This window comes from Hypanus sabinus, chromosome 3, assembly GCF_030144855.1.
Source record: "Hypanus sabinus isolate sHypSab1 chromosome 3, sHypSab1.hap1, whole genome shotgun sequence".
Taxonomy (NCBI): domain Eukaryota; kingdom Metazoa; phylum Chordata; class Chondrichthyes; order Myliobatiformes; family Dasyatidae; genus Hypanus; species Hypanus sabinus.
Genome location: NC_082708.1, coordinates 187198815 through 187226144, shown reverse-complemented (window position 1 = coordinate 187226144; position 27330 = coordinate 187198815). Strand labels below are relative to the sequence as shown.

General features: G+C 43.0%; 1 protein-coding gene across 5 annotated transcripts in view; it reads right to left on the bottom strand.

Moving 5' to 3' along the window:
• The window catches only part of LOC132391962 (exocyst complex component 6B-like), an 845841-nt gene that overhangs the window by 332554 nt on the left and 485957 nt on the right, over positions 1 to 27330 (bottom strand). For all 5 annotated transcript variants that reach the window (XM_059965781.1, XM_059965785.1, XM_059965784.1 and 2 more), the window contains exons 12-13: positions 26452 to 26523; positions 24963 to 25060 (exon numbers count right to left, since the gene is read on the bottom strand). In XM_059965781.1, the coding sequence (XP_059821764.1) occupies positions 24963 to 25060; positions 26452 to 26523 (170 nt within the window). The remainder of the gene's footprint in view (positions 1 to 24962; positions 25061 to 26451; positions 26524 to 27330) is intronic.

The window sequence follows — 27330 nt, the reverse complement described above, 5'->3', positions numbered from 1 at the left end:
ATCCCAAGGCACTTCACGGGAATGTTGTAAAACAAAATTTAACACCAAGATACGTGAGGCTTTATTAAGCATTGGTCAGATTCCATTTGGAGGATTCTGAGCTACTCTGAGCCCCTTATAAATGAAACCATTTGCCAGCGATAAAGAGATGCAGAAGAGATTCACAAGAATGAACCCGAGAATTAAAGGGTTAACATATGAAAAGCATTTCATGGCTCCGGGCCTCTTTTGGAGTTTAGAAGAATGAGGGGGAATCTCAGAGAAACCAATCAAATATTGAAAGGCCCAGATAGAGTGGATGTGGAAAGCATGTTTCCTATAGTGGCGGAGTCTAGGACCACAGGGCACAGTCCCAAAATACAAGGACATCCCTATAGAACAGAGATGAGGAGGAATTTCTTTAGCAGTTGGGAGACGAATCTATAAATTCATTGCCACAGATGGCTGTGGAGTATATTTAAAGTAGAGGTTGATAGGTTCTTGATTAGTTAGGGCATCAGTGGTTAAGGGGAGAAGACAAGAGATTGGATTAAGAGGGATGATAAATCAGCCATGTTGAAATGGACTGAATAGCCTAATTCTGTTCCACTGTCTTATGATCTTATGGACATCAGAGCTGATGATGAATAGTTTAATGAGGCAAATGGGGTTTAAGAAGTATTTTAAAAGTGGTAGAAGTTTTAGGGACGAAAATGGTTTTCAGGGTCAGCATCTAGCTGTGAAGTGATTAAAATCAGAGATACAGATCACAGGAAAGGTGGAGATGGAACTGATTTAACACACAAATTCAGTGCACAGAAACTCAGCAAGTCAGGTAGTATCGGTAGAAGGAAATGGACAATCAATGTTTCGGGCTGAGACCCTTCACCTGGACTTGGCCCAGCAACAACTCCCCCTCTGTCCATTTTTTAAATATTAAATTGTTCTATTATCATCACATAAGTTGAGGCACAATGCAAAACTTGTCATGTGTACATTCATACAGACCAATTCATCACAACAGTGCGTTCAGGTAGAACAAGGGAAAACAATGATAAGGGTGCAGAATAAAGTGTTACAGTTACAGAGAAAATGAAGTGCAGGTAAGGTGCAAGGTCACAATGAGTTAGATTGAGGTCAAGAGTTCATTTTAGAGAACCATTATTTTTCTCTATCCCACTATCCCACTTCTTTCCCCTCCCTGCTTGCCAAGCTGCCCATCACCCACACATCTCTCCTTTTGGTTCCTCTCGTCACCCCTTCCTCTTTATCCAATTTGCACCATCCCCTCCTAGCAGATTCTAACTTCTTCAGCCCTTTGACACTCCCACCAATAATCTCCTTGCCTTTTTACAGCAATCTCTCTCTCCTCTGCCCCTCACCTGGATTCACCTATCGCTTGCTCCACCACTTGCCTCCATCTTTTTTTTTATAAGCGCTATCTTCCTTCTTTCTTTCCAGGTCAGATGGTGGGTCAAGGCCCAAAATGTCTGCTGCCCATTTCCTTCCAGTGGTTCCTTTGTGGCTCCAGATTCAGCAACTGCAGTCTCCTGTATATCTGTGGAACTGCTTTAGCACAAAATGCTGGGGGAACTCAGCAGGCCATTTAGCATCAATGGAAAGGAATAAACAGTTGACATTTCAGGCCGAGTCCTTTACACAAAATATGTGTGTAGCCTATTGATATTCAGTCAATCATCCATTTAATCCCACTCCCCTCCTCTTTCCACATAAGTTCTTTATCGTTTTTTCCCCTTCAAATATTTATCCAACTCCTTCTGACAGTGAATCACCAACAAAATTACTGGAAGAACTTAAAATTCAGGCAGTATCTATGGAAAGAGAATAAAAGGATAATATAAACAGCAAATGCTGGGAAAACTCATCAGGTCAGGCCACATCCTGTGGAAAAGAAACAGTTACTGTTTCAGATCAGTGGCCCTTTATCAAACCTTGACCTCAGACTTTAGCTCCATGTCTACTCCAACAAATGTGGCATAACCTGATTATTTCCAGCAGTTCAGTTTCTATTTTAGATTCCAAGCATCTGCAGTTTTATTTTTTGTTGTAATTTTCACATCTGTGGAAAGAGAAACCAGTTGTTCTGCTTCAGGGATCTCAGAGCTGTGGAATGTTTTGCCACTGTTTTGTTAGGCAGACAACATTGCACATTGCATAGACATTGCAACATGAACACGGGACATGGAAGTTTAACTGATCTGTAACCTCCTTATCCAAAGTTCAAAGTAAGTTTATAATCAAGTACATATATGTCACCATATACAACCCTGAGATTCGTTTTCCTGCGGGCGTACTCAGTAAATCCAAGACCCATAACAGAATCAATGGAAGACTGTACCCACAGGATGGGCAACCATCCGATATGCAAAATACAACAATCTGTGCAAATGCAAAAAAAGGAAATAATAATAATATATAAATAGGCAATAAGTATCAAGAACATGAGATGGAGAGTCCATAGATTGTGGGAACGGTTTAGTGATAGGACAAGTGAAGTTATCCCCTCTGGTTCAAGAGGCTGATGGTTGAGGGACAATAACTGCTCCGGATACTGGTGGTGTGTGTCCTGAAGTTCCTGCACATTCTTCTTGAAGACAGCAGTAGGTATAGACCATGTGGAGGTGGGGGGGGGGTGTATGTAGTAAATGTATGTAGTAAAGTGCAGCACAATTAAACAGTAAAGAGCTCACTCTCCTGGTGATGAAAACTCGGTGGTGGCAGAGTATTCATTAAGTCTCGCAGCCTGAGGGAAGAAGCTGTTACTCAGTCTGGCAGTCCTAGTCCTGATGCTCCTGTACCTGCTTCCCGATGGTAGTGGATCAAAGAGACTGTAGGATGGGAGGCAGGAATTCTCAACAATGCTATGGGCTTTTCATCTGCAACAAATGCCACAAATAGGATGGGAGGGAAACCCTGATGATCCTCTCGCCAATTCTCACTATCCTCTGTAGGGACTTGCAGTTCAATGCCTTACATCTTCTATATCACACCCTGATACAGCCAGATAGGATGAGGCTCCTGTAGAAAGTTGTTAGAATGGGGGCGGGCAGCTTTGCACGTCTCAATCTCCTCAGAAAGTGTAGATGCTGCTGTGCATTCTTGACCAGTGAAAAGGCATTGTGGGTCCAGGTTAGATCGATCATCAGTTATGTGCACACCAAGGAACTTTGGCTCTTCACTCTCCCACAGCAGAGCCATTGATGTGCAATGGAGAGCAGTCGACCTGCACCATCCTGAAATCCACAATTAACTCTTTTGTCTTGTCCACGTTGAGCCTCAGGTTGCTGTTCTCCCACCATTTGACATGCCTCTCCACCTCCTCTACATATGCTGACTCATCATTGTTGCCGATGAGACTAGTTTCATAAGCGAACTTGAGGAAGCATCAAGGTCAACCATTCTAAAGCTCAAAGTTCAAAGTAAAATTTATTACCAGAGTATATACATGTCATCACATACAGCCCTGTGATACTTTTTTTTTCAACAACCTTCTCTGTGCTAACCACTGTAACTGTAAAACAACAATATGACCAATTTGCACTTCAATAAACTTATGTTTTTTTAACTCTAATTGTTTTCTCACATTTAAAAACAGTGTTTTTTGTGAATGTTGCTTATATTTATAACAGTTATTACCCCTCAGCCATGAGGCTCTTGAACCAGAGGGGATGACTTCACACAATTTCACTTGCTGCATCACTGAACAATCTATGGACTCAATTTCAAGGACTCTTCATCTCATGTTTTTAATATTTATTGCTTGATTATTTATTTATTTACTTATTAGTATTTTTCATTCTTTTTACATTTGCACAGTTAATTGTCTATTGCAGTCTTTCATGATTCTATTATGCAAGGAACTTGAATAAGTCAATTCAAAGAGAAAGACAAAAAATTGTCTTGCAAAGAAAGAGAGAGAAAAAAAACAATCACACAAACAATAGAAGCAAGCCAACACAGCACCCTGAACCAGATTGAGTCCCAGATCCACTCCCAGAGCAACCAGAGCAGGCCTAAGCCAAGCTTCGGTTCTCAATTATTACACCAGCAGGGCAGAAATGTACGGCAGTCGAATTATTTCACAGCCTTGGCACCATGGAGAAACGAATAAACATTCGCGGGAGAACGAGCAACATCAGCCCGGCCCTCGCTGCTATATCCAACACATGGGCTTCCAGTCTATCAGCAACAATGTTTAAATTGTCCAAGCACCGAATACTGTAATGTTCTCGGACTTGGATCCTGGCGCTCGATGTGGCTGGGCCGCCCACCTGAAGCCATTCTTGATCTCACCAAATCCAGGCTTGGAGTGATTTAACCTCACACCCACATTAGGTGGACGAGCATCGAAACTCTTCTGCATCAGCTCCCTCCATCTCCAGCAGTGATATGAACTAGGGCTTGAACACATTGCGCCTCGCGATGCCCCAGCATGGCTCATCCTCACCTCCGCCTGCCTCCTCACTGTCTACAGCAACAGTTCACTAACATTTGCTTCATGAAAGCTGTGATATGTAATGTTTTTAGTTGATTTTCTTGCCTTATGATTTACCAGCAAGCTCTCGCACATCTTCAGTTGCGCCATCTTAAACCGGAAGCTGAGAAGAAGGCTGAAATGTCGACCGTCCATTTCCCTCCACAGATGCTGCCTTGGTAGACGGTGACTTGATAGAGAGGCATGGATAGAGTGAACAGCTAGAGATTTCTTCCCATGCAGAAATGGCTAACACAAGAAGCCATAAAATTAAGGTGAATGGAAGGGAGTAAAGGGAATGTTTGAGGTAAGGGGTGGTGGTAGAAGCAGATACATTAGGGACGTTTAAGATACGCTTGAACAGGCACGTGGATGAAAGGAAGATGGAGAGCTATATGAGAGGGAAGGGTCAAGATTTATCTTGGAGAAGATTAAAAGGTCAGCACAACTTCACGTGCCAAAGAGCCAGTGCTGTGCTGTATTGCTCTGTGCTCAATCTACAGAGTTGTGAAGTCTGGTCAGGAGTTCCACAGTGCAAGTTGGAAGATTTCCCATTGCGCTACAAGATATCCAATGCACATAACCTGCCCAGTAAGGAATATTCTGTGTTCTACGTTTTATGTCACCCATGCCAATGATATTAAGCTGGGCGCCATATGGTAGCGTGGCAGTTAGCGATGTGCTACTACAACACGCAGCACTGGTGTTCAGATTTCAATCCCAGTGTCCTGTGGAATAAGTCTCCGTACTCTCCTCCTGTGGAACACGTGGGCTTTCCCTGGAGCTCTGGCTTCCTCCCACAGTCCAAAGACATAACGGTCAGTAGGTTAGTTGGTCATTGTAAATTCTCCTGTGATTATGTTAGGGTTAAATCGGGTTTGTCAGGGGAGTGCTGGGAGATGCAGCTCAAAGGGCCGGAAGGGCATACTCTGTGTTCTATTTCTAAATAAAATTAAATAATTACTGGGCTTATCCATAACCAAATTTTTATGCTTTAGACTAAAACCTGCAAATCTCCAGTCCTCTGGCACAGTCCTTTAGTGTAGCCACAATTAAATAAAAATAATAAATAACTTCGACAGAGCCTTAAAAAGTGAGGGAAGCAGTTTTGAATTAAATCCACTGTTGTAACAGAGGAAAGGCTGCAGCAAATGATCACAGAGAAAGAGTCCACAAACACTAACATGATCATAACCAGAAAATCTGATTTGTTGATATCAGGTAAAGGACAAATACTACCCGACTGCCCTCTCCTGCCGTGTATGGGGTGTCCAGGGAGGGTGGCACCTCTGGTGAAGGGGCTTGTCATGTCCATTCTGGGGCAGCTCACTCACATTTAGTCCCCACCAGACACTTAGCTCTCATCTATAGCTCCAGGTACCTGTTAGCATGCGACAGCGGCCACACCCTGGTATACCACTTCAACAGGCAGATTAAACCAGGTGAGGGTAGCTGGCGGGCCCCACACCCCAGTGAGATATGGACATGCCAGTCCTCAGAAGCAGAATCAGGCTTATTATCACCGGCATGTGATGTGAAATTTGTTCACTTAGCAGCAGCAGTTCAATGCAATATGCAAAGTCAGTTTATACTGGCAGATTACAATCCAGATTCAGTTCTGAACGTTAGAAATTATTTCATGCAATAAAGTAGTTTTTAATGTTGTAGTAATCTTTTGTTTTTTTTAAATCATGGAAAATATCTAGGATGTGGGTTTATAAAAACTTGACAGATCGGGCTACTTTTCAACACCCCCCACCCCTTAGCTCAGTAAAATGTACTCAAGAGAGTTGCAGGAACCAAATCTAGCAAGATTTAAGCTAAGGGATAAAGGACAAAGAAGGTATGCCAGCTGCTCCATTTTATTAGGAGTTTGAGGAGATTTGCTAGATCACCAACTTGTACAGATGTACAGTGGAGAGCTTTCTGACTGGTCAGAACCCTATTGCTTTTTGTACTTGCCTAGTTTGTTGTGTTTTGCACACTGGTTGAATGCCCAGATTGGTGTGGTCTTTCACTGATTCCCTTATGATTATTATTCTGTTATGGATTTCTTGAGAATGTCTGAAAGAAATTGAATCCAGGGTTGTATATAGTGACAAAATATGCATCGCAGCCTAGTATGGAGGCTCCAATGGACAGGTTGAAAGAGGCTGCAGAAGATTGTGGACTCAGCCAGCTCCATCACGGGCACAATCTCCCATCCAATGAAGACATCTTCAAGAGGTGGTCCTCAAGAAGCTGATATCCATCATTAAAGAGCCTCACCACCTTGGACCTGTCCTCTTCTCATTATTACCATCTCTACAGGAACCTTAAGACTCACACTCAACTTCTTCTCTGCCATCAGATTTCTGAACAGTCCAATTGTCTTTTACACCCTTTATTAATATTGTAAATTAAAAGTAAATTTTACGACTTGCACTGTATTGCACTTACAAAACAACAAGTTTCACAACATACATGTATATCAGTGATAACAAACCTGATTCTGATATACTGTACAGTGATTTAACAATAATGGGCTCTCTGTGGTTGTGTTTGACCGTAGATGTTGCGTCTTAGCTGTCTACGTGATACTCAAGCCAGGGCAGTACAAGATGGAGAGCAAGCTGTTGTCAATGCAACAAGCTCCCCCTCTGCATGCTGCTGATAAATGAGGAATGGCAGAGACTGATACAGTTTGGCAACAGTGACATCGCAGATATTGTTCTCTCTAAGCTGCATGGGAGCGAGGCCACGCAGTAACAGTAATGCTCACGCACACACACCCTTTGTTGCCACGCAGTTGGAGTTTTCTTTTATATACAATGAAAGCACTGCCTCAAAAATATCAGAGCAATACTGTGATTTCAAATTTGTCGTTTCTGAGAAAGTTAAGAGTGGTTCTATTAAGCCGTTCACTGATATGTTGAACTACCTGCTTAGAAACAATAGTTTGAAGAACTGTCAATTCTTGTTGATATCGTTGGATCATTTCAAGCTTCTAGTGTGGACTGCAAATATGGGTCAGTCTTATGAATTCAATCAAATGTAAACCCAGAAACAGAACAGAAGTGGAATATTTAGATGATCTAATGAGGATTAAGACGTATCTTTCATCTGGATGCAAAATTAATCTAGACGGTGTTTATCGACAATGGGTTTGTAAACCGACGAAATGTGAAATTTTTTTTTGTTGTACTGTATTCCATTATACCCTTCAATTAATACTGTAACTAAATATAAAATACATCATTTTTCATACTTCATTCTAAATACTCATAACATATATTTTACAAAATAAAAACACATTTACAGTGCTAAGCAATTTTCAGGCTGGGTAAAAATTTCCTGCTCAGAGCAACGGTTGGTCAGCCAGCTGTAAAAAAAATTAGGACTCACAGGAGTTGCCAGTCAGCATTAAACTCAACGCAGGACTGCCTTAGGGACTCCAGTACTGGATTACTCCTCAGGATTTACTCCCGAAGCCTTCCCCATGAGTGGGTACAGCCGCAAGGCAGCAGAGGTTTGAGATCAGAGTTTCCATTCTCCAAAACAAGCTCCCAACCGCTGCTGGGAACAGGGATATGGAACAGCAAACAAGATGCTGGAGGAACTCAGTGGGTCAGACAGCATTATGGAGGGAAACTGACAGTCAATGCTTAGGGTTGAGACCCCTCATCAATACCGTGGCAGGAATGTAACCAAACACCCAGCTTAAAGAAATCCAGAACCAAATACTGCAGATGCTGGAAATACTCATCAGGTCAGGATGCACCTGTGCAGAGGGAAAAAGAATAAATATTTCAGGCTATACACTTTCATCATCTCCTTCCCACAGGCAGACAACACCGGCACACTCAAGGGTGCGTTTTTAGCTCTCCGCTCTACGCTCTGAACACTCATGACCCTGTGGCTCGGCACAGCTCAAATGCCATCTATAAATTTGCTGGTGACAGAATCTCAGATGGTGACAAGGAGGCATACAGGTGTGAGGTAGATCAGCTGAAGGAGTGGTGTTGCAGCAATGCATTCATCGTCAGTAAGACCAAGGAACTGATTGTGGACTTCAGGATGAAGTCAACGCAACACACAGCAGTTCTCATCTAGGGATCAGCAATGGAAAGGGTGAGCAGTTTCAAGTTCCTGGGTGTCAACATCTCTGAAGATCTATCCTGGACCCATATTGATGCAATTACAAAGACAGCAGCTATATTTCATTAGAAGCTTGAAATGAAACTGAAGACTCAGAAATTTCTACCGATATACCATGGAGAGCATTGTATCTGGTTGCATCACCGTCTGGTATTGTGGGGCCACTGCACTGACTGGAAAAAGCTGCAGACACAGCCAGCTCCATCATGGGCTCTAGCCTCCCCAGCATCGAGGACACCTTCAAAAGGTGATGCCTCAAAAAGATAGCCACCATCATTAAGGACCCTCACTACACGGGATGTGCTCTGTTCTCATTAGTACCACCAGAGAGGAGGTACACTCAATGGTTCAGGAACAGCTTTTCCCCCTCCGTCAACGGCTTTCTGAACGGACAATGAACTCAAGAACACTACTCTGTTTTCCTCTCTGTTTACACTGTCTTTTATGTCTTGCACTGTGCTGCTGCAGAAAAAACAACAAATTTCACAACATAGGTCAGTGATGATAAACCTGAACCTGGTTCGTTTCTGACTCCAACACTCTGTGCCTGCAATGCCACTGTAGGTAAGTTTCTCACTGCATGCATGTACGTGTACATGAACTTGACTTTAACTTTAAAGTCCCAACACCCCGAGCTGAAGGACATTCTTGTGCAACAGAGAACAAAAATAGCCTTCTCGGAAGGGCTAGTCCTGCAATACATCTCTCAAAAAAGAAATAAATAAAGCTCAAAAACAAAGTTCAAAGTAAATGTTATTACCAAAGTACATGTATGTCACCATATACAACCTTGCAATTTCTTTTCTTATGGGCATACTCAACAAATCTATTGAATAATTATCATAACAGAATCAATGAAAGACCGCTCAGCTGGAGCATTCAACCAAAGTGCAGAAGACAACAAAATGTGGAAATACAAAAAGAAGAAACAATAATAATCAATAAATAAACAACAAATATCAAGAACATGAGATGAAGAGTTCTTGAAAGTGAGCCCAAAAGTTGTGGGAACATTTTAATGACGGGGTAAGTAAAGTTATCCACTCTGAAGTTTTGAGTTCAACCAATGGGATACAAAAGGAGAAGGGCATTAGGCCTGATGGTTGAGAATTTGTAATTGTTCTCTCCGAATCACAGAATCAGGAAGCAGTACAGCAGGGAAACAGTGTAACACACTTCTCCTTTTGTATCCCATCAGGTGTACTCAAAACTTTAAACCTGGGAACAACGAGCTGCCAGTCTGCCCTTTCACTGGACCATGTGTCTGTGATGGCAATAACATTGTAATCCCAATTACTGATCCAGACTTCTCAAGATCAATTCACTGCCATGTACAGTACTGTGTAAAAGTCATATATATATGAGTGTGTGAATGAGAGTGAGAGTGTGAGAGAGTGAGAGAGAGAGAGAGAGAGAGAGAGAGAGAGAGAGAGAGAGAGAGCGCGTGCGTGGGTGCTACGGGTCCTAGACTTTTCCACAGTACTGTATTTGTCAACATGGGGCGGAGAGTGAATTTGTAAATTTGGCGGGAGCAAACGATGATGGGAATGATAGATAGATAGATAGATACTTTATTCATCCCCAAGGGGAAATTCAACATTTTTCCAGTGTCCCATACACTTATTGTAGCAAAACTAATTACATAAGTATTTAACTCAATATAAATATGATATGCATCTAAAATCACCCTCCCAAAAAGCATTAATAAATAGCTTGTAAAAAGTTCTTAAATAGTTACTAAAGTGCATTGAGTGGTAACTTAAGCTCAGTCCTAACCCCGGCACTTTAACATGTCTTGCCCCTGGTGGTTGAATTGAATTGAATTATATGAATGGTGAGCGAGGAGCACTGCGGATGGGTTTGAGAAAGGAGTGCCAGGGCAGAGGATGGACACACCCAACCCTGAGACACCAGGCAAGGTCGTGTGATTCCAAACCAGTGGGTTTATTGATCATTACAGAATGTCGCTCTGGTGCTTCCCACTCCTCCCCTCTCCCTTCCCCTTTTCCCAACCACGATTCCCCTCTCCCTGCCCCCTTCCCACTCTCAGTCCACAATAGAGACCCATATCAGAATCAGGTTTATCATCACATAGATTTTTTTTGCAGCAGCAGAGTAAAAAATTACCGCAATTCTGTGCAAAGGTCTTAGGCACCCTAGCTATGCAGTATATATGTGCCTACCACTTTAGCACAGTTCTGTGTATTACAGAGATGACAAATAACTATAGTGGAAGCACAAGGAGCCAAAGTGGCACCAGGGCAGAGAGGAGAAATCCCTTTCTAACCAAACTACTTGACCAGTGGTCGGAACAGATCTCTTATTTGAAAGAAGCCTCTAAAAATGTGAGATATGAGAAACAGAGAAATCTACAAACACAAGTACTGATCAAAAAGAACATCCATTCTAGGCAACGGGGAAGTGATTAAAAAGTTCACTGATCCATGATGACTTAAATTCTTAAGGATAAGAAGAAGAGGAAGATGGAACATAAAAGCCATTTCCTGTTCAAACAATACTCCTGTGTAAAAGGAGGGTGGGCAGAAACCACTCCAAGAGCTTCACTAAAACCATTTCAAGTGTATCATGTGTTACTCTCATCCACTCTGGGCACCAGTACATAAGAAAGTGAACAAGAAGAGAGAGAGAAAGGGAGAGAGGCAGGGGGAGACAGAGAGAGAAACAGTGAGAGATAAAGAAGGATGGAAAAGAGGGAAAGAAAGAGAGAAAGGGGAGAGAGAGGAAAAGGAAGTGAGGGGAAATGAGGGGGTGGATCTATATCACTCCACAATGTGTACTTGAACGCTCCTGTATGCACATGTGCTTTTGAAGGCAACATGAAAGAATTATGGCACAGATCCCAGTGACACGATGACAATGATTTTCTCCAGAAGTACAGAGCAGGAAACAACATGTCTCAGATATAATTTGATGGAGTTTAGAAGAATTAGGGGGATGTCATTGAAACCTATTGAATATTGAATGGTCTAGATAGAGTGGACATGGAGAGGATGTTTCCATCAGTGGGGAACTTAGGACCTGTTGTGTTTTACTATTTATTGTTGTGTTTACTATTTATTGTTGTGTTTGTTATGTTATGATTGCATTTGCCCCTGGGAAACGCTGTCTCATTCTGCCCTGCAGAGCTGATGTATGGTTGGAATGACAATAAAGTTTTCTGAATCTTGAATCTTGCCATGCTGTGGTTACAGCCTCCTTCTCTAACAGTACTTCAGAATCAGAATCAGGTTCACTATAACTGACATTTGTTGTGAAATGTGCAGTTTTGCTGCAGCAGTACAATGCAATACATAAAATACAGTACTGTGCAAAGTCTTAGGCAAGCATATATATTTGTCAACGTGGAACAGAGAGTGAGTTTGTAAATCTGGCAGGAGCAAAGAATATTGGGAATGGTGAGGGTGGAGTGCTGTGGGAGGGGTGTGGAACAGGAGACAGAGAAGGAGTGGCACGTAAACACACACACCCAGCACTGAGACACCACGTGAGGACATTTGATTCCAAATAATTGATTTATTGTTCATTACAGAATGTCTCTCCTGTGCTTCCCACTCCCTCCCCTTCCCCTTTCCCCAGCCATGATTCCCCTCTCACTGCCCCCTCCCACTCTCAGCCCACAATAGAGACCATCACGTTTATCATCACTCACACTTGTCATGAAATTTGGGTTTTTTTTATGCAATACATAAAATTACTACATTACTGTGCAAAAGTCTTAGGCAACCTAGCTATATATGTGTGTGTCTAAGACTTTTGCACAGTACTGTATTTGAGTGATATTAAACCTGATTCTGATTCAGAGACATGGTCTGGAAGTCTCCTCACAATAAACAACACAGTACAGCATACTATAAGTTACAATAAGAAATATTAAAGATAAATAAATAAATAGAGGGAAAAGAGAGCAAAATGGTGAGGTACTGTTCATGGGTTCATTGATGAGTCGGAAGTCTGATGGTGGAAGGGAAGAAGCTGTTCGTATTGACCATTTCCCACCATCTGACCTTACACCTCTGCTCTTTATTTCCCGATCCCCCAGAACTCAGATAAAAGTCAGTGTGCATTCACCCTACCTATGCCCCTCATGGTTATATTTGCTCTCACGTGCAATGAAAACCTGCAGTCAGTGAATTGTGATACCTGCCTTTGATATTTAAAGCAACACACACAAAATGCTGGAGGAACTGAGCAGGTCAGGTGGCATCTAAGGAAATGAATAAACAATCGACATTTTGGGCTGAGACTGTTCTTCCAGACATTTAAATACAGGTATTTACATGGGTATTGGGGGTATTAGAGGGCAATGGGTCCCGGTGCATGTTGATGGGAGTAGGCAGTTTAAATGGTTTTAAGCGTGGACTAGATGGGTCAATGGGCCTGTTTCTGTGCTGTACTTCTCTATGACTACAGTATATGTCGCTAAGATTCATAAGACATAGGAGCAAAAATTAAGCCATTCAGCCCATTGGGTCTGCTCCACCATTCTATCGTAGCCTATTTATTATCTCTCTCAACTGCAGTCTCCTGCCTTCTCCCCTTAACAATGTAATGAACATGAAGCGTTTGCACCAGTCCCATTATCTTACCAGCACATCCTCCTGCAACCATGCCTGTTAGAATGTGTGTTTTTGTGAGGATATGCTATTACAAAACACAACATGTTATTCTGCTGCTAAAGGGTAAGGTAATCCTTTTAAAAAGTAACAGATGTAAAGTTAATTCTTTAATAATGCTACTCATAATAAAAACAGAATTCTGGGTGGTTGTTTTTTTCTGAGGGGATAAAGTATCAATCAAGAGCCTGTGTGTAATTGATTCCAAAATTGTGTGCAGGGGCCTTAACGTATTTTACACACTTAACTATCAATGCACCTTAATTCTCATTTCTTGGTCAAGAATTTGCAGGGAAGTGCTTGTTAACTTGCTGGAGTCGGGTCCGCAAATCTCTGTGAGTCTCCTGGGGAGGTTGAATCCTGGTGTCTGCAGGCCCGAGTCTGCTGGAGGCTGAAGAAGGCCTGTCCTAGGGTTAAAGGACTGTGCGTGTACTGAGAGGGAGGAACGGGGCTTGCTTTTCATGGCAGTTGTGTTCTGCTGTTCTGCAGAGCACTGGAGGCATGCAAAGTTGGTGCTAGGACACTTGCCAATGCATTTCACTGTATGTTTCGATGGACAAACAAAGCTAATCTTTAACCTTTAATTGTGTGTGTTGCTCAAGGTTTTCAGTATCTGCAGAATAACTTGTGTTTAAGAGCTTAATTTTTATACCTGTGACCCATACAAACAGCCAAGTCATTGGGTATAATTAAAGTGGGGGGTGATTTGTTTTTAATTAGCAAGGGTGTCAAGGCAATGGGGAGAAGGCAGGAGATTGGGGTTGAGAGGGATAATTGATCAGTCATGACAGAATGGTGGAGCTGACTTGATGAGCTGAACAGCTTAATTCTGCTCCTATGTCTTATTGTCTTATGGTATGTTCAAGTCAAGTCCAGTCAAGTCACTTTTATTGTCATTTCGACCATAATTGCTGGTACAGTACATAGTAAAAATGAGACAACGTTTTTCAGGACCATGGTGTTACATGACACAGTACAAAAACTAGACTGAACTACGTTAAAAAAAACAACAGAGAAAGCTACAGTACAGACCTACATGGGACTGCATAAAGTGCACAAGACAGTGCAGGCATTACAATAAATAATAAATGGGACAATAGGGCAAGGTGTCAGTCCAGGCTTTGGGTATTGAGGAGTCTGATAGCTTGGGGGAAGAAACTGTACACAGTCTGGTCGTGAGAGCCCGAATGCTTCGGAGCCTTTTCCCAGATGGCAGGAGGCAGAAGAGATTGTATGAGGAGTGCATGGGGTCCTTCATAATGCTGTTTCCTTTGCGGATGCAGCGTGTAGTGTAAATGTCCGTGATGGTGGGATGAGAGACCCCGATGATCTTCTCAGCTGACCTCACTATCCGCTGCAGGGTCTTGTGATCCGAGATGGTGCAATTTCTGAACCAGGCAGTGATGCAGCTGCTCAGGGTGCTCTCAATACAACCCCTGTAGAATGTGATGAGGATGGGGGGTGGGAGATGGACTTTTCTCAGCCTTCGCAGAAAGTAGAGACGCTGCTGGGCTTTATACTCATCTGTGAAGACATGAGGGACCACAGATGTTGGGATCTGGGGCAACAAATAATCTGCTGGAGGAACTTTGCTTGTCGAGCAGGATCTTTGGGCGTTGGGTTGGGGGAGAGGAGGAACTATGGCCTCCCCTCTTACTGACACGGCTCAGTCCACTGAGTTGTTCCCTCAAACTGCTCGCTGCTCCTAAGACACAAACTGGTACAGTCCTGAAGACTCCTGCTTCATCTTAACGAGGAGGTTGCCTTAAGAGGGTCCAGAGGAGGTTCACGAGAATGACCTCGGGAATGAAAAGCTTTAACCTATGAGGAGCGTTTGATGGCTCTGGGCCTATACTCACTGGAGTTTAGAAGAATGAGGGGGGATCTTATTCAAACTGACCAAATATTGAAAAATCTGGACAGAGTGGACGTGGAGAGGATATTTCCAATAGTTGGAGAGTCGAGGACCAGAGAGAACAGTCACAAGATACAAGGATATTGCTTTACATGAGAAATAAGGAGGAATTTCTTCAGCCATCTGGTGGTGAACCTGTGGAATTCATTGCCACAGAGGGATGTGGAGGCCAGGTCACTGGGTATATTTAATTGCATCGTTTTCTGTAAGGACTTTGTATGTTCTGCCTGTGAACCTGTGGGTTTCATCCAGCGTTCTGGATCCCTCTCAAAAGTGTATAGTTAGGGTTAGTGAGTGTGCGTGCTACACTTGTGGGCTACCTGACACAATCCTCAACAGTTTGCTTTGACACTTTCACTGTAGGTTTCAAAGTTTCGATGTACATGTGACAAATAACGCTAATCTTTCCTGCAGTCCAGTATCAATCGCAGCATCCTCTGTAAGCAAGTTTCCCCTATGTGTGTGGCTTTCCTCTATGTGTGCACCCGTTTCCTCCCACAATACAAACACCTACCGGTTAGAAGGATAAATGATCATTGCAAATTGTCTGGTGGTTACACTAGTGGGTTGCTGGGCAGTGTGGTTTGAAGGACCAGCAGGGCCTGTTACACACTGTATCTCTAAATAAAAATAAATAATTTTAAACACTTCTATAAAATCGCCCCTTATTCTTCTACATTCCAAGGAATAAAGACCTAGTCTGGCCAACCTCTCCCTTTCACTCGGGCCCTCAAGATCTGGCAACATCATCATAAACGTCAGGGGCAATGCTGAATGAAACAATTTGGAAAAGCATAATATATCCATTCAGTTATCTTTCAGTATCAACATATGCAATTGCTTAATATGTGTATTTAGGTTCAACGTGGGATTAAATTACTCTGTAATACTGAAGGGTTACACTTTGGCAAGGAGATGGGCTATGTTTTACAGCCCACCCCTTCCCAAATAATGAGGTGGAATGTCCTTGCAGAATCTAATCTGCACAGCTATGAAAACTCCACTTAATTGTACAGAACGAGGACTGCCAAGAAGTCAGCCTGCCTGAGAAATATAACTTCAAATTTCAAGCTCACACCGAACATCCAGCACATTGCATCCACCCGCTGCTGGAGAGTGAAGTTGGCTGTAGACTAATTGCTGAGGAAAATCTTCACAGGACGAGGTAAGGAGCAAGAAGTGGGGCTCTCAGCCTTCAGAGAAAACTGCTGCACCCCCCACACACACCCTGATACAGGGTCTACATAAGACCAGAAGACATAAGAGCACAATTAAGCCATTTGGCCCATTATGTCCAATCCACCATTCAATTCTGACTGATATATTTTCCTTCTCAACCCCATTCTCCTGCCTTCTTTCCATAGCCTTTGATGTCCTTTCTAATCAGAATCTATCAACCCCTGCTTTTAATGATTTGGCCTCCACAGCCATCAGTGGCAATAAATCCCACAGATTCACCATCTTCTGACTAAAGAAATTCCTCAGCTCTGTTCTAAAGATTGTCCTTTTATTCTGAGGTTGTGTCCTCTGATCCTAGACTCTCCCAGGACTGCAAACATCCTCTACACATCCACTCAATCCAGACCTTACAATATCCGGCAGATTTCAATGAGATCTCCTCCATCTTCCTAAACTCCAGTGGTTCCAGGCCCAGAGCCATTAAACACAACTCACAATTTAACCCTTTTACCCACAGGATAATTTACATTAACATCTTTTGCACCCTCATCAATCCCAGCACATCCTTACTTAGAGAAGTAATCCAAAACATCCCACAATATTCCAAATGTTGTTTGACCAATGCCTTATAAAGCCTCAGCATTAGAACCTTCCTTAATATTCTAGTCCTCTGGAAATGAATGGTAACAGTGCATTTGCCTCCCTTGCTACTAACACAAGTTGTCCAGAATATTGCACTAGCATTTCCAAATCCCTTTGCATCTCCATTTTCTGAATCCTCTCCCCTTATGTTTTGGGTCTCGACTCAAATCATAGACCATCACTAACAAGAGAAAATCTGGAGACGCTGGAAATCAAATACACAAAATGCTAGAGGAACCTGTAGGTTGAGGGGTAGAACTGTCCTTCGAGTTCATCAAAGTAGAAAAAGGTAAAATAAGACAGAATGCAGAATAAAGTGTTACAGTTACAGGGAACATGATGCAGGCAGACAATAAGGCACAAAGAAAGCCATAATGAGGTGAAGACTCCACCTCCGTCCTGACGAAGGGACTTCGTCCGAGATTCCAACTGTTTACTCTTTTCCATAGATGCTGCCTGGCCTGTTGCAGTGCTCCAACATTTTGAGTGCATTGCATAAACCATTACTTCCATCTTTTCCTTCTGCCTATAAAGATGCTGCTTGACCTGCTAAGTTCCCCTAGCAATTCAGAACATAGAGCATGCCCATGCAGTTATGCTGACCCTTTAACCGACTCCAAGATCGATCTGACGCTTCACTCCTACATAGCCCTCCATTTTTCTTTTATCCATGTGTCTAAGAGTCTCTTAAATGTCCCTAATGTCTCTGCCTCAACCACCAGCCCTGGCAACACATCCCACCCACCCACCATTCTCTGTGTAAAGAACCTAGCTCTGCCATCCCTCCTACACTTTCCTCCAATCACCTTCAAATTGAGTTCTCTTGCATTAGCCATTTCTGCGCTGGCAAAAAGTCACTGGTTGCCCACTCTGTCTGTACCTCTTATCATGTTATACACCTCTGTCAAGTCTCCGCTCGTCCTCCTTCACTCCAAAGAGAACTTATTTTTGTTGCTGCAGGTACAAGGTTAGCATGTAAATACACGTGCATGTATCTATGTGTATCTGTGTGCTGTGTGACCTTGTGTCTATGTGTGTGTGTGCGTGCGTGACTGTGTGCGTGTGTGCGTGACTGGGTGTGCGTGTGTGTGTGTGTGTGTGTGTGTGTGTGTGTGTGTGTGTGTGTGTGTGTGTGTGTGTGTGTGTGTGTGTGTGTGTGTGCGTGTGCGCATGTGTGTGTGTATTCATCAGAGAGTGAGACCACTTACCACATGCCTCTTTGATCCACAGACCAGGCTCACTGCTCTGCTCCAGAAAAAGAAGCAATAAATGAAGAAATAAAAATACTAATAAAAGTTTTAATCACTGTAACAGCTAGAGGTTGCATAAACGTCACCCCAAGCTGTTCTTGCAGCAGCCATTTGATGGGCTTTCTATGACCTCCAGGATGAAAACACACACACACACACAATCTCTCTCACTCAAATGCAGTGTACACAAAGGATGCCGGGACTCAATGGCTCTAAGAAAGACGTTGAGGATCAACCGGAGGAATCTTCAAGGTTATGGACTGCATTCGAACATGGAACATACAACAGAATAGCTCAACACTACAACTCATAGTAATTAAAACAAAACCAATCCTTTCTACATGCACAATGTCCATATCCCTCTATTGTCTGTACATTCGTGTGCCTATCTAAGAGCTTTTCAAACACTTCAACTATATTTGCCTACACCACCGCCCTGGCAGCCACCACTCTGTGTCACAGGATTGCTCTGGACATTTCCTTTGAACTTACCCCCTCTCACCTTAAATGCATGCCTTTTAATATTAGAAGCTTAGACTTGAGGATGAAGATACTATGCCTATCTATGCCTCTCTTAATTTTACAAACCTCTATCTAGTCTCCCCTCAGTCTCCACCGCTCCAGAGAAAACAACACTCGTTTGTCCAGCCTCTCATCTTAGATCATGCCCTGTGATCCAGGTGGCGTACTGGTGAACCTCTTCTGCATTCTCTCTGACGTTCCTCCTACAATGGGATGGCCAGAACCTGACAATATTCCAGATGCAGCTCAATGACAGCTATATAAAACTGCAGTGTAACTGCCTGACTAAAGAGGGAAGTATGCCTTCTTTACCACATCATCAAGCAAGTGTAGTCACTTCCATAGAGCTATAGACCTGGACCCCAAGATCCCTCTATACATCATGGATTGATACGGTAGGCATGGAAGATTTTCCTATATGGAGAAACCAGACACTAGCTATAACAGATAATTATTAATAAATCTAATTGTGATGTTCAGAAGAAGGGTCACGGTCCAAAGCATCAACTGTTTACTCTTTTCCACAGACGCTGCCTGACCTGCTGAATTTCTCCAGCATTTTGTGTGTTGCTTTAGATTTCCAGCATCTGCAGAATTTCTTGTGTATAAGATATTCAGAAGCTATTGATTTGCCCAGAGTGGAGAGAATGTGGAAATCATGCATCGTAGAGTCCTACAACATGGAAACAGAACTTTCAGCCCAAATCATCCATGTTGACAAAGATTCTCTTTTCAGCTGGTCCCATTTTCTTGAGTTTGCCCCATATCCCTCTAAACCAGGGGTCCCCGACCATTTTTATACCATTAACCGAGGGGTCCATGGACCCTAGGTGGGGAGTCCCTGCACTAAACTGGTCCTATCCATGTATCTGCCCAAGTGCTGGCAATGTACCTGCCTCAACCACTTCCTCTGGAAGCTCATTCCATACAGTGACCACCCTCTGGGTGAAAATGTGGTCCCTCAATTTCATATTAAATCTCTTCCTTCTCATGCCAAACCTGTGCCCCCAGTACTTAATGCTCCAACCCTGGGGGAAATAACTGTGTGCATTCATCTTATCTATACTCTTCTTGATTATAAAATCACTCATCTTTCTCCAATACTGCAATGAATAATGTCTCAGCTGCCCAACCTCTCTCCATAACTCATTCCCTCAGGTCCCAGCAACACACTCCTGAATATGAATGAAGGTCAATCAGCCCATCGAGGCCTGCCAGCACCCATGCACGACTCCATAGGTCCAATTACTCCTCTGTTTTCTCCCATGTAGCTCTTGTGTCCCGTTCAACTCCCTCCCCACTTTTCCTGGGACTTACCCCAACCAAAGGATAATTTGCACAACCTGTTCAGCAGAATATTGGGAAGTAGGAAGAAACCAGAGCACCTAAGGGACACCAGGAGGAGGTGCACAGGATACTGAAGACCCACACTCAACCATTCAGGAACAGTTTCTTCCCCTTCGCCATCACATTTCTGGATGGTCCACGAGAAGGACTCCTGGCCTCACAATCCATCTCGCTGTGAACTTGCACTTTCTCATTTACCTAGCTCATTCATCTTCCCACAAAACAAAGAAACACTATGGAACCTGTTCAAAGAAAACATCCAACAACCAACGCACAAAAAAGGGACACGTCACGCAAACAGCAAAAAATGAGCAAAAACACACACAGAATATAAAACAACAAACCACAGAATCATCGTAACAGTCTCACAATATTCAGTTTCACTCAGTTCAGATCAATTTAGTGCTGTGCCATTCACTGACTGCAGAGTCCAATCCACAAACTGCATCAATTAAACCTTGCCCAAGACTCAAGCTGTGACAATAATAAGCTAACTCCAATAAGTTATAAAATAAATAAATAATGCAAAAAAAAATTTAAGGAATAATGAGAAGGATTGAGGCAGTAACTGTTTATAAACAGTTCTATAATTAAAAACATAATATTTTATTAATGTCATGTGTAACAAGGTACAGTGAAAGGTTAATATCATTCAGGCTTATCATTTCATACTTAAGGACACTGAAATGTCGATAAGAAAAATCTGAATATAGTGTTACAGTTCAGAATCAGAATCAGCTTTAATATCACTGGTATTTGTTGTGAAATGTGTTGTTTTATGGCCGCAATATATTGCAATACATAAGGATAAAAACATAAATTACAATAAGAAATATATATAAAACAAATAAATATTGCAAAAGGAAAGTGAAAAAAAATTGACGTAGTGTACATGGGATCATTGTCCATTCAGAAGTCTGATGATGCAGCGAGAAAAGCTGTTCCTGAAACACTGAGTGTGTGTCTTCAGGGTCCTGGTAGGAGCGAGAAGAGAGCATGTGCAGGGTGATGAGGGCTTATAATGATGGATGCTGCCATTTTGAGGCATCTCCTTTAGAAGACATCCACGATGGTAGAGAGGCTAGTGCCCACGATGGAGCTAAGTTTGCAACTTCCTGTAGCTTTTTCCGACCCTGTGCTGTGGCCCCTCCACGCGAGCTGGTGATACAGAGGAAGTGCAGTGCAGAGAGACAAATAAAGTGCAGGGGCCACAAGGAGGTAGATTGAGAGATCGAGATACCCATTCAAGAGCCCGATAACAACAGGATAGAACTCGGAGGAGACTGCAGATGCTGGATTATGGAGCATAGAAATGGAGTTACTGGAGGAACATAGCAGGTCACACCGAAGTCTAGATGAATCTAGACCCAAAACATCAACTGTCCATTTCCCTCCATAAATGCTGACTTATCTGCTGAGTTTCTCGAACATTTTATAAACAGATGAGATTATGTAGAAGCTGGAAATCCAAAGTAACACACATAAAATGCAGGAGGAACTCAGCATGCCAGGCAGCATCTATAGACGGAATAAACGGTCAACATTTTGGACTGAGACCTTTCTCCTGGACTAGATAGGAAGGGGGGGGAAAGGGGGAAGATGTCAGAATAAGGAGTTGGTGGGGAGGGAAAGGAGAATGTTGGAAAGTTATAGGCATCTTACCTCTTACCTTCACCAGCCTATCACCTCCCCCTGATGCCCCTCCTCCTTCCCTTTCTCCTCTCCTATCGGATTCCATCTTCTCCAGTCCTTTACATTTTCCACCTATCACCTCCCAGCTCCGCACTTCATCCCCCTTTCCCCCACCCACTGCTATTTTATACTCCTTCCCCTCCCGTCACTTCTTATTCCGGCACTTCCTTTCCTTTCCAGTCCTGAAGAAGACTCTCGGTCCTAAGAATCAACTACTTATGCATTTCTGTAGATGCTGCCTGACCTACTGAGTTTCTTCAGCATTCTGGTTTTTTTAAATCACATAATTGCATGAGTTGTGTTGTTAGGGTTGAGTGGGGACATCTTGGAGGAATCTTGGCCCAGTGCCTGACAATATAAGCAAAGGCCTACATGACCTGACTGTCTGCATTGGTTCTGGTCAGATTACACCTGAACAAAAATCCACAGGCTTGGTTCAAGTCAAGCTGAACTGTCCTTTAAAGGCATCAATACCTATGACTTCATGAATCAACACACTAAATAAATGCAAGGAGGTTTATTTCACGGAGGTTGTGGGACTACAATTAGAGGTCATAAGTTAAGGGTGAAAGGTGAAAAGTTTAAGGGAAGCTTCTTCACTCGGAGGGTCGTGAGAGTGTGGAATGAGCTGTCAGTGCAAGTGGCGCATGCAAGCTCGATTTCAACGTTTAACAGAAGTTTAGATAGCTACTTGGATGGGAGGGAGATGGACCACCTGCAGGTCGATGGGAGTAGGCAGTTTAAATGGTTCAGCATGGACTAGACAGGCTGAAGATCCTCTTTCTGTACTGTATTTTGCCATGACTCTAAACATAAAGTCTGCTATCATGCATTAACAACAACACACACAAAATGCTGGAAGAACTCAGCAGACCAACCAGCATCTATGAAAATGACTGTGCTCTTTTCAACAGATGCTGCCTGGCCTGCTGAGTTCCTCCAGCATTTTGTGTGTGTTGCTCTGATTTCCAGCATCTTCTTTGTGGACACATTAACAGGAGCTAGGCTCAGTGGAAGTTTGCAGTGTACAACATGCTCACCACAGGCAGAAGTCTGAGCTTTTAGACTCAGCCAACTCCATCAATGGCACTGGCCTCCCTCTCATAGAGGATATCTTCAACAGGTGATGCCTCAGGAAGGTGCCATCCATCATTAAGGACCCCCACATTCATTGAAACCTAGATAGACTAGATAGAACTGATGTGGAGGATGTTTCCATGAGTGGGAGAGTCTAGGACTAGGGAACACAGCCTCAGAACAGAAGGACATTCCTTTAGAACAGAGATGAGGGGGAATTTCTTTAGCCAGAAGGTGGTGAATCTGTGAAATTCCTTGCCACCAATTGCTGTGAAGGCCAAGTCATTGAGTATATTCCTGATTAGTTAGAGTGTCAAAGGTTATGGCGAGAAGGCAGAAGGAATGGGATTGAGAAGGATAATAAATCAGCCATGATGGGATGGCAAAGCAGAACTGATGTGCTGAATGGCATCATTCTGCTCTTCCCTTCTGTGGTCTCATGATCCTTTGGTGCAGAGCAGAAAGCTGCCTGGATTACAGAATATGTCTTACAACGAAAGCTTCTGTGAGTTAGGGTTTTTTTCTCTTTGGAGCGGTGGCTGAGAGGGTGCAGGAAAGATGCATAAACAGGTTACCAGAAGCAGAGGGTGAGAGTTGGAAGATGAGACTAATTTCCCTGAAATGAAGGAGCCTGAAGGCTGACTTGATAAGAATCTTATAAAATTATTAAACGGGTAGATAAGCTGGATGATCACAGAATTATCCCAGGGTAGGTAAGTAAAAAACAACAAGACACAAAGGAAAGGTCCTGGGGCATCTGTCTGCACACAGAGGGTGGTGGGTGCATGGAACTACCTCCCAGAGGAAGTGGTAGAGGCAGATTAAAGATCAGCTTTATTTGTCGCATGTACATCGAAACTTCTAAACATTCAGTGAAATGGGCCGACTGTGACAATGGCCAACACAATTCAAGGATGTGCTGGGTGCAGCCCACACATGTCACCACGTTTTCGGCACCAACACAGCATTCCCTCAGCTCAATGACCCTAACCCATACGTCTTTGTAATGTGGTAGGAAACTGGAACACCCGAGGAAACCCACACGATCACAGGGAGAGCTTACGGTCAATGGCAGAATATGTAAAAATTCTTTTATAATGTTGTTTACATTTGATTACACACTGGTATTTATTTTTGCACATTTTACTCCATATCCGTTTTTAAACTTCAAATTTTATTACCTTGTGTTATTTATATATAATTCTTCAGTCATTATCATTTTTGAATGTTGTTTTTCTGCTGCATGTCCAACACACTATCACATGTAAATATATCTGATGAATAAAGTTGATCATTAACCCTGGATAGGTAATGGATGTAAACAGCTTAGAGTGGGGGTTCCCAAACTGTTAATGCCATGCACACCTAGCGTTAACTGATGGGTCCGTGTCTGGTTTAGAAATGGGCCAAATGCAGAGTTTGGCATGGACCGGTCAGGTCAGAGTGTCTGTTTCCGTCTCTGAGACAAACAGGATAAATCAGGCCTGTCTTCCAAGCTACGTGGCCCAAAAGAGGAGGCAAATAGGGAAGCAATTCAACACGCAATTACAAATGCAAAGTTACAAATAACTTCTTCTTTTTAAAAAACGTATTAGTCAGAAGCAGCCAAGCGTGCTACTGAAGTAGAACCCGAGTTAATGTGTTGCTTTCAGAGCCAGCTAACGCATCCTTTATCTCTTCAACATGACCCATAGACTGAGAAATGCAAGGCTTCTTCCAGCCAATCTGCCGGCTTAAAGACAGGCCCTGTCGTGTCATGCAAGAATGCTTGAAAATCCTCACTGATTTTACAGACCATTCAGTATTATTGAGGAGCTTACTTGCAGCAGAGGTTAAAATTCCAAATATTTAAACTCGACTCCCCACCTTTTCTTTTCTTCCACAGTATGGAGACAACGCCCATTGGGCCTCATTCATGGCTTGGGGCCCAGTCGCTGCAGCACGTAATGGACCCGGGGAAACCTGGCTCTACCACTAATATTCTCACTGCTGCCAGAGCGTTGCCACAGGAAAGCAGCCTTCATCAAGGACCCTCAACACCCAGTGCATTACATCTTCTCTCAAAATCACAGAGCAGGAGGAATCATTCTTACCTGAAGATTCCCGACCATTTCCTCAGCAGAATTTCTCCATATTGATCTCTGATCTCTAGCAGCAAGTCAAAGTATTGACTAACAGGGAAACCGTAACCCTACAAAACAGACACAAGCACTTTCAGCAGCAGCTTTCCATCAAGCAAATGTCCAGAGCTAGGGAGGAAATAAATGATTCTATTTTATGAAATGAATTAATAGTAACACACAGACACATGAATGGGGCAGCACAGTTGTGTAGTTGTTCGCACAGTGCATTACAGTACCAGTGATCCAGGTTTAATTTCAGCAGCTGTCTGTAAGGACTTTGTTAAGTTCTCCCCTGAACCATGTAGGTTTCCTCCGGGTGCTCCGGTTTCCTCCCACAGCCCAAAGACACACGAGTTGGTAGGTTAATTTGTCATTGTAAATTGGCCCATAATTAGACTAAGGCTTAATAGGTGGGTTGCTGGGTAGCTCTGTTCCACACTGTATATCAATAAAATAAAAGTACTATGAATACACAGGGATAGATGGATATCGGTGCAGCTATAAAGAAGGTGTGACAGCGGTGATATTTCACTAGGAGTTTCAGGAAACTTGATATGTTACCAAAGACTCTTGCAAAATTTTTCAGATATACTGTGGAGAGCATTCTAACTGGCTGCATCACTAACAGGCATGGTGGGGAGGGTGGTGGCTACTGCCAGGATTGAAGGAAAATGCAGAAAGTTGTAAACTTACTCAGTCCCATCATGGACACTAGTCTTCTTAGAATCAAGGACAGCATCATTAAGGACCCCATCACCTAGGGCATGCCCTCTTCTCATCGCTACTATCAGCGTTATAAACTTGCACTTTATCGTTTACCTACACTGCACTTTCCCTGTAGCTGTTAAACTTTATTCTGTATTGTTATTGTTTTACCGTGTTCAATGAACTGTGTAATGATCTGATCTGTATGAACAGTGTACAAGACAAGCTTTTCACTGTATCTTGGTACACATGACAATAATAAACCACTATCAATATGCCTGGAGAAACCAAATAGTCACCACTGGAACTGCTGATTTGTCATCTCAGAGTGAAAGGGGCAGTAACATGTTTTTGGATGACAGGGGAATAATAGGGGAAATGAGACCTAATTGGGGAAATGAGAGGAAGGTTTATTGCCCTGAAGTATGTTTTTCCATTCCCTTTAGCTTCACAGAATACAAATGGAGAAGCTTCTCACAGTGATGCAATCACAAACAAGAAAGAATCTGCAGATGCTGGAAATCCAAAGCAACACACACAAAATTCTGGAGGAACTCACAGCATCTATGGAAAAGTGTACAGTCAATGCTATGGGCTGACACCTCGGCAGGTATATATACCACAAAACAACAAATTTCACAGCATATGCCAGTGATATTAAACCTGTTTCTGATTCTGGTTTATGTAAGGCGGTTAGTTCCTCTTAAATTAGCTTACAGACAAAATCCAGCTATGGTAAGTGTTTATCAGTTACCTGAAGAGTGTCGGCAAAGAGGACCAGGAGATTCTTCAGATCCAGGACCAAGTTGGGGTCAGAGCAGTAAGACTGAGGTGGAAATACAAAAACAATAAGACATTAGTGCAGACTACTTCAAATTACAATGCAATACATTAAAGAACCTAAGAGCGATACAGATATTAGTTCAGTATGAGATCTTACCTCATATACAGTACTGGGCAAAAATCTTGGGCCCCCTAGCAATATATATGTGCCCAAGACTTTTACACAGTACTGTAATATATGAGATAAATATCATATAGGACATTCAGCATCTTATATTCTGTCTGAGTAGCCTCCAACCTGATTGCATGAACATCGATTTCTTGAAGTTCCGATAATTGCCACCCACTTCACCATTCCTGTTTCCCTCTCTCACCTTATCTCCTTCCCTGCCCAACACCTCCCTCTAGTGCTCCTCCCCTTTCCCTTTCTGCCATGGTCTTCTACCCTCTCCTATCAGATTCCCCCTTCTCCAGCCCTTTCCCCCTTTTACCTATCAATTTCCCAGCTCTTTACATCACCCTTCCTCTCTCCCGGTTTCACCTATCACCAACCATCTTGCACTTCTCCCTCCCTTCCCCCACTTCTTACTCTGACTTCTTTTCTTTCAGCCGTGATGAAGGGTCTAGTCACACACACACACACACACACACACACACACACACACACACACACACACACACACACACACACACACACACACACACTGTGGGCTGAGACTCTTCATCAGGTCTCAGAAGGAAGGGGGAAGATGCCAGAACGGGGCAGGGAAAGGAGAATAGTTGGCAGGTGATAGGTGAAGCCAGGTGGGTGGGAAAGATAAAGGGCTGGAGAAGAAGGAATCTGATAGCA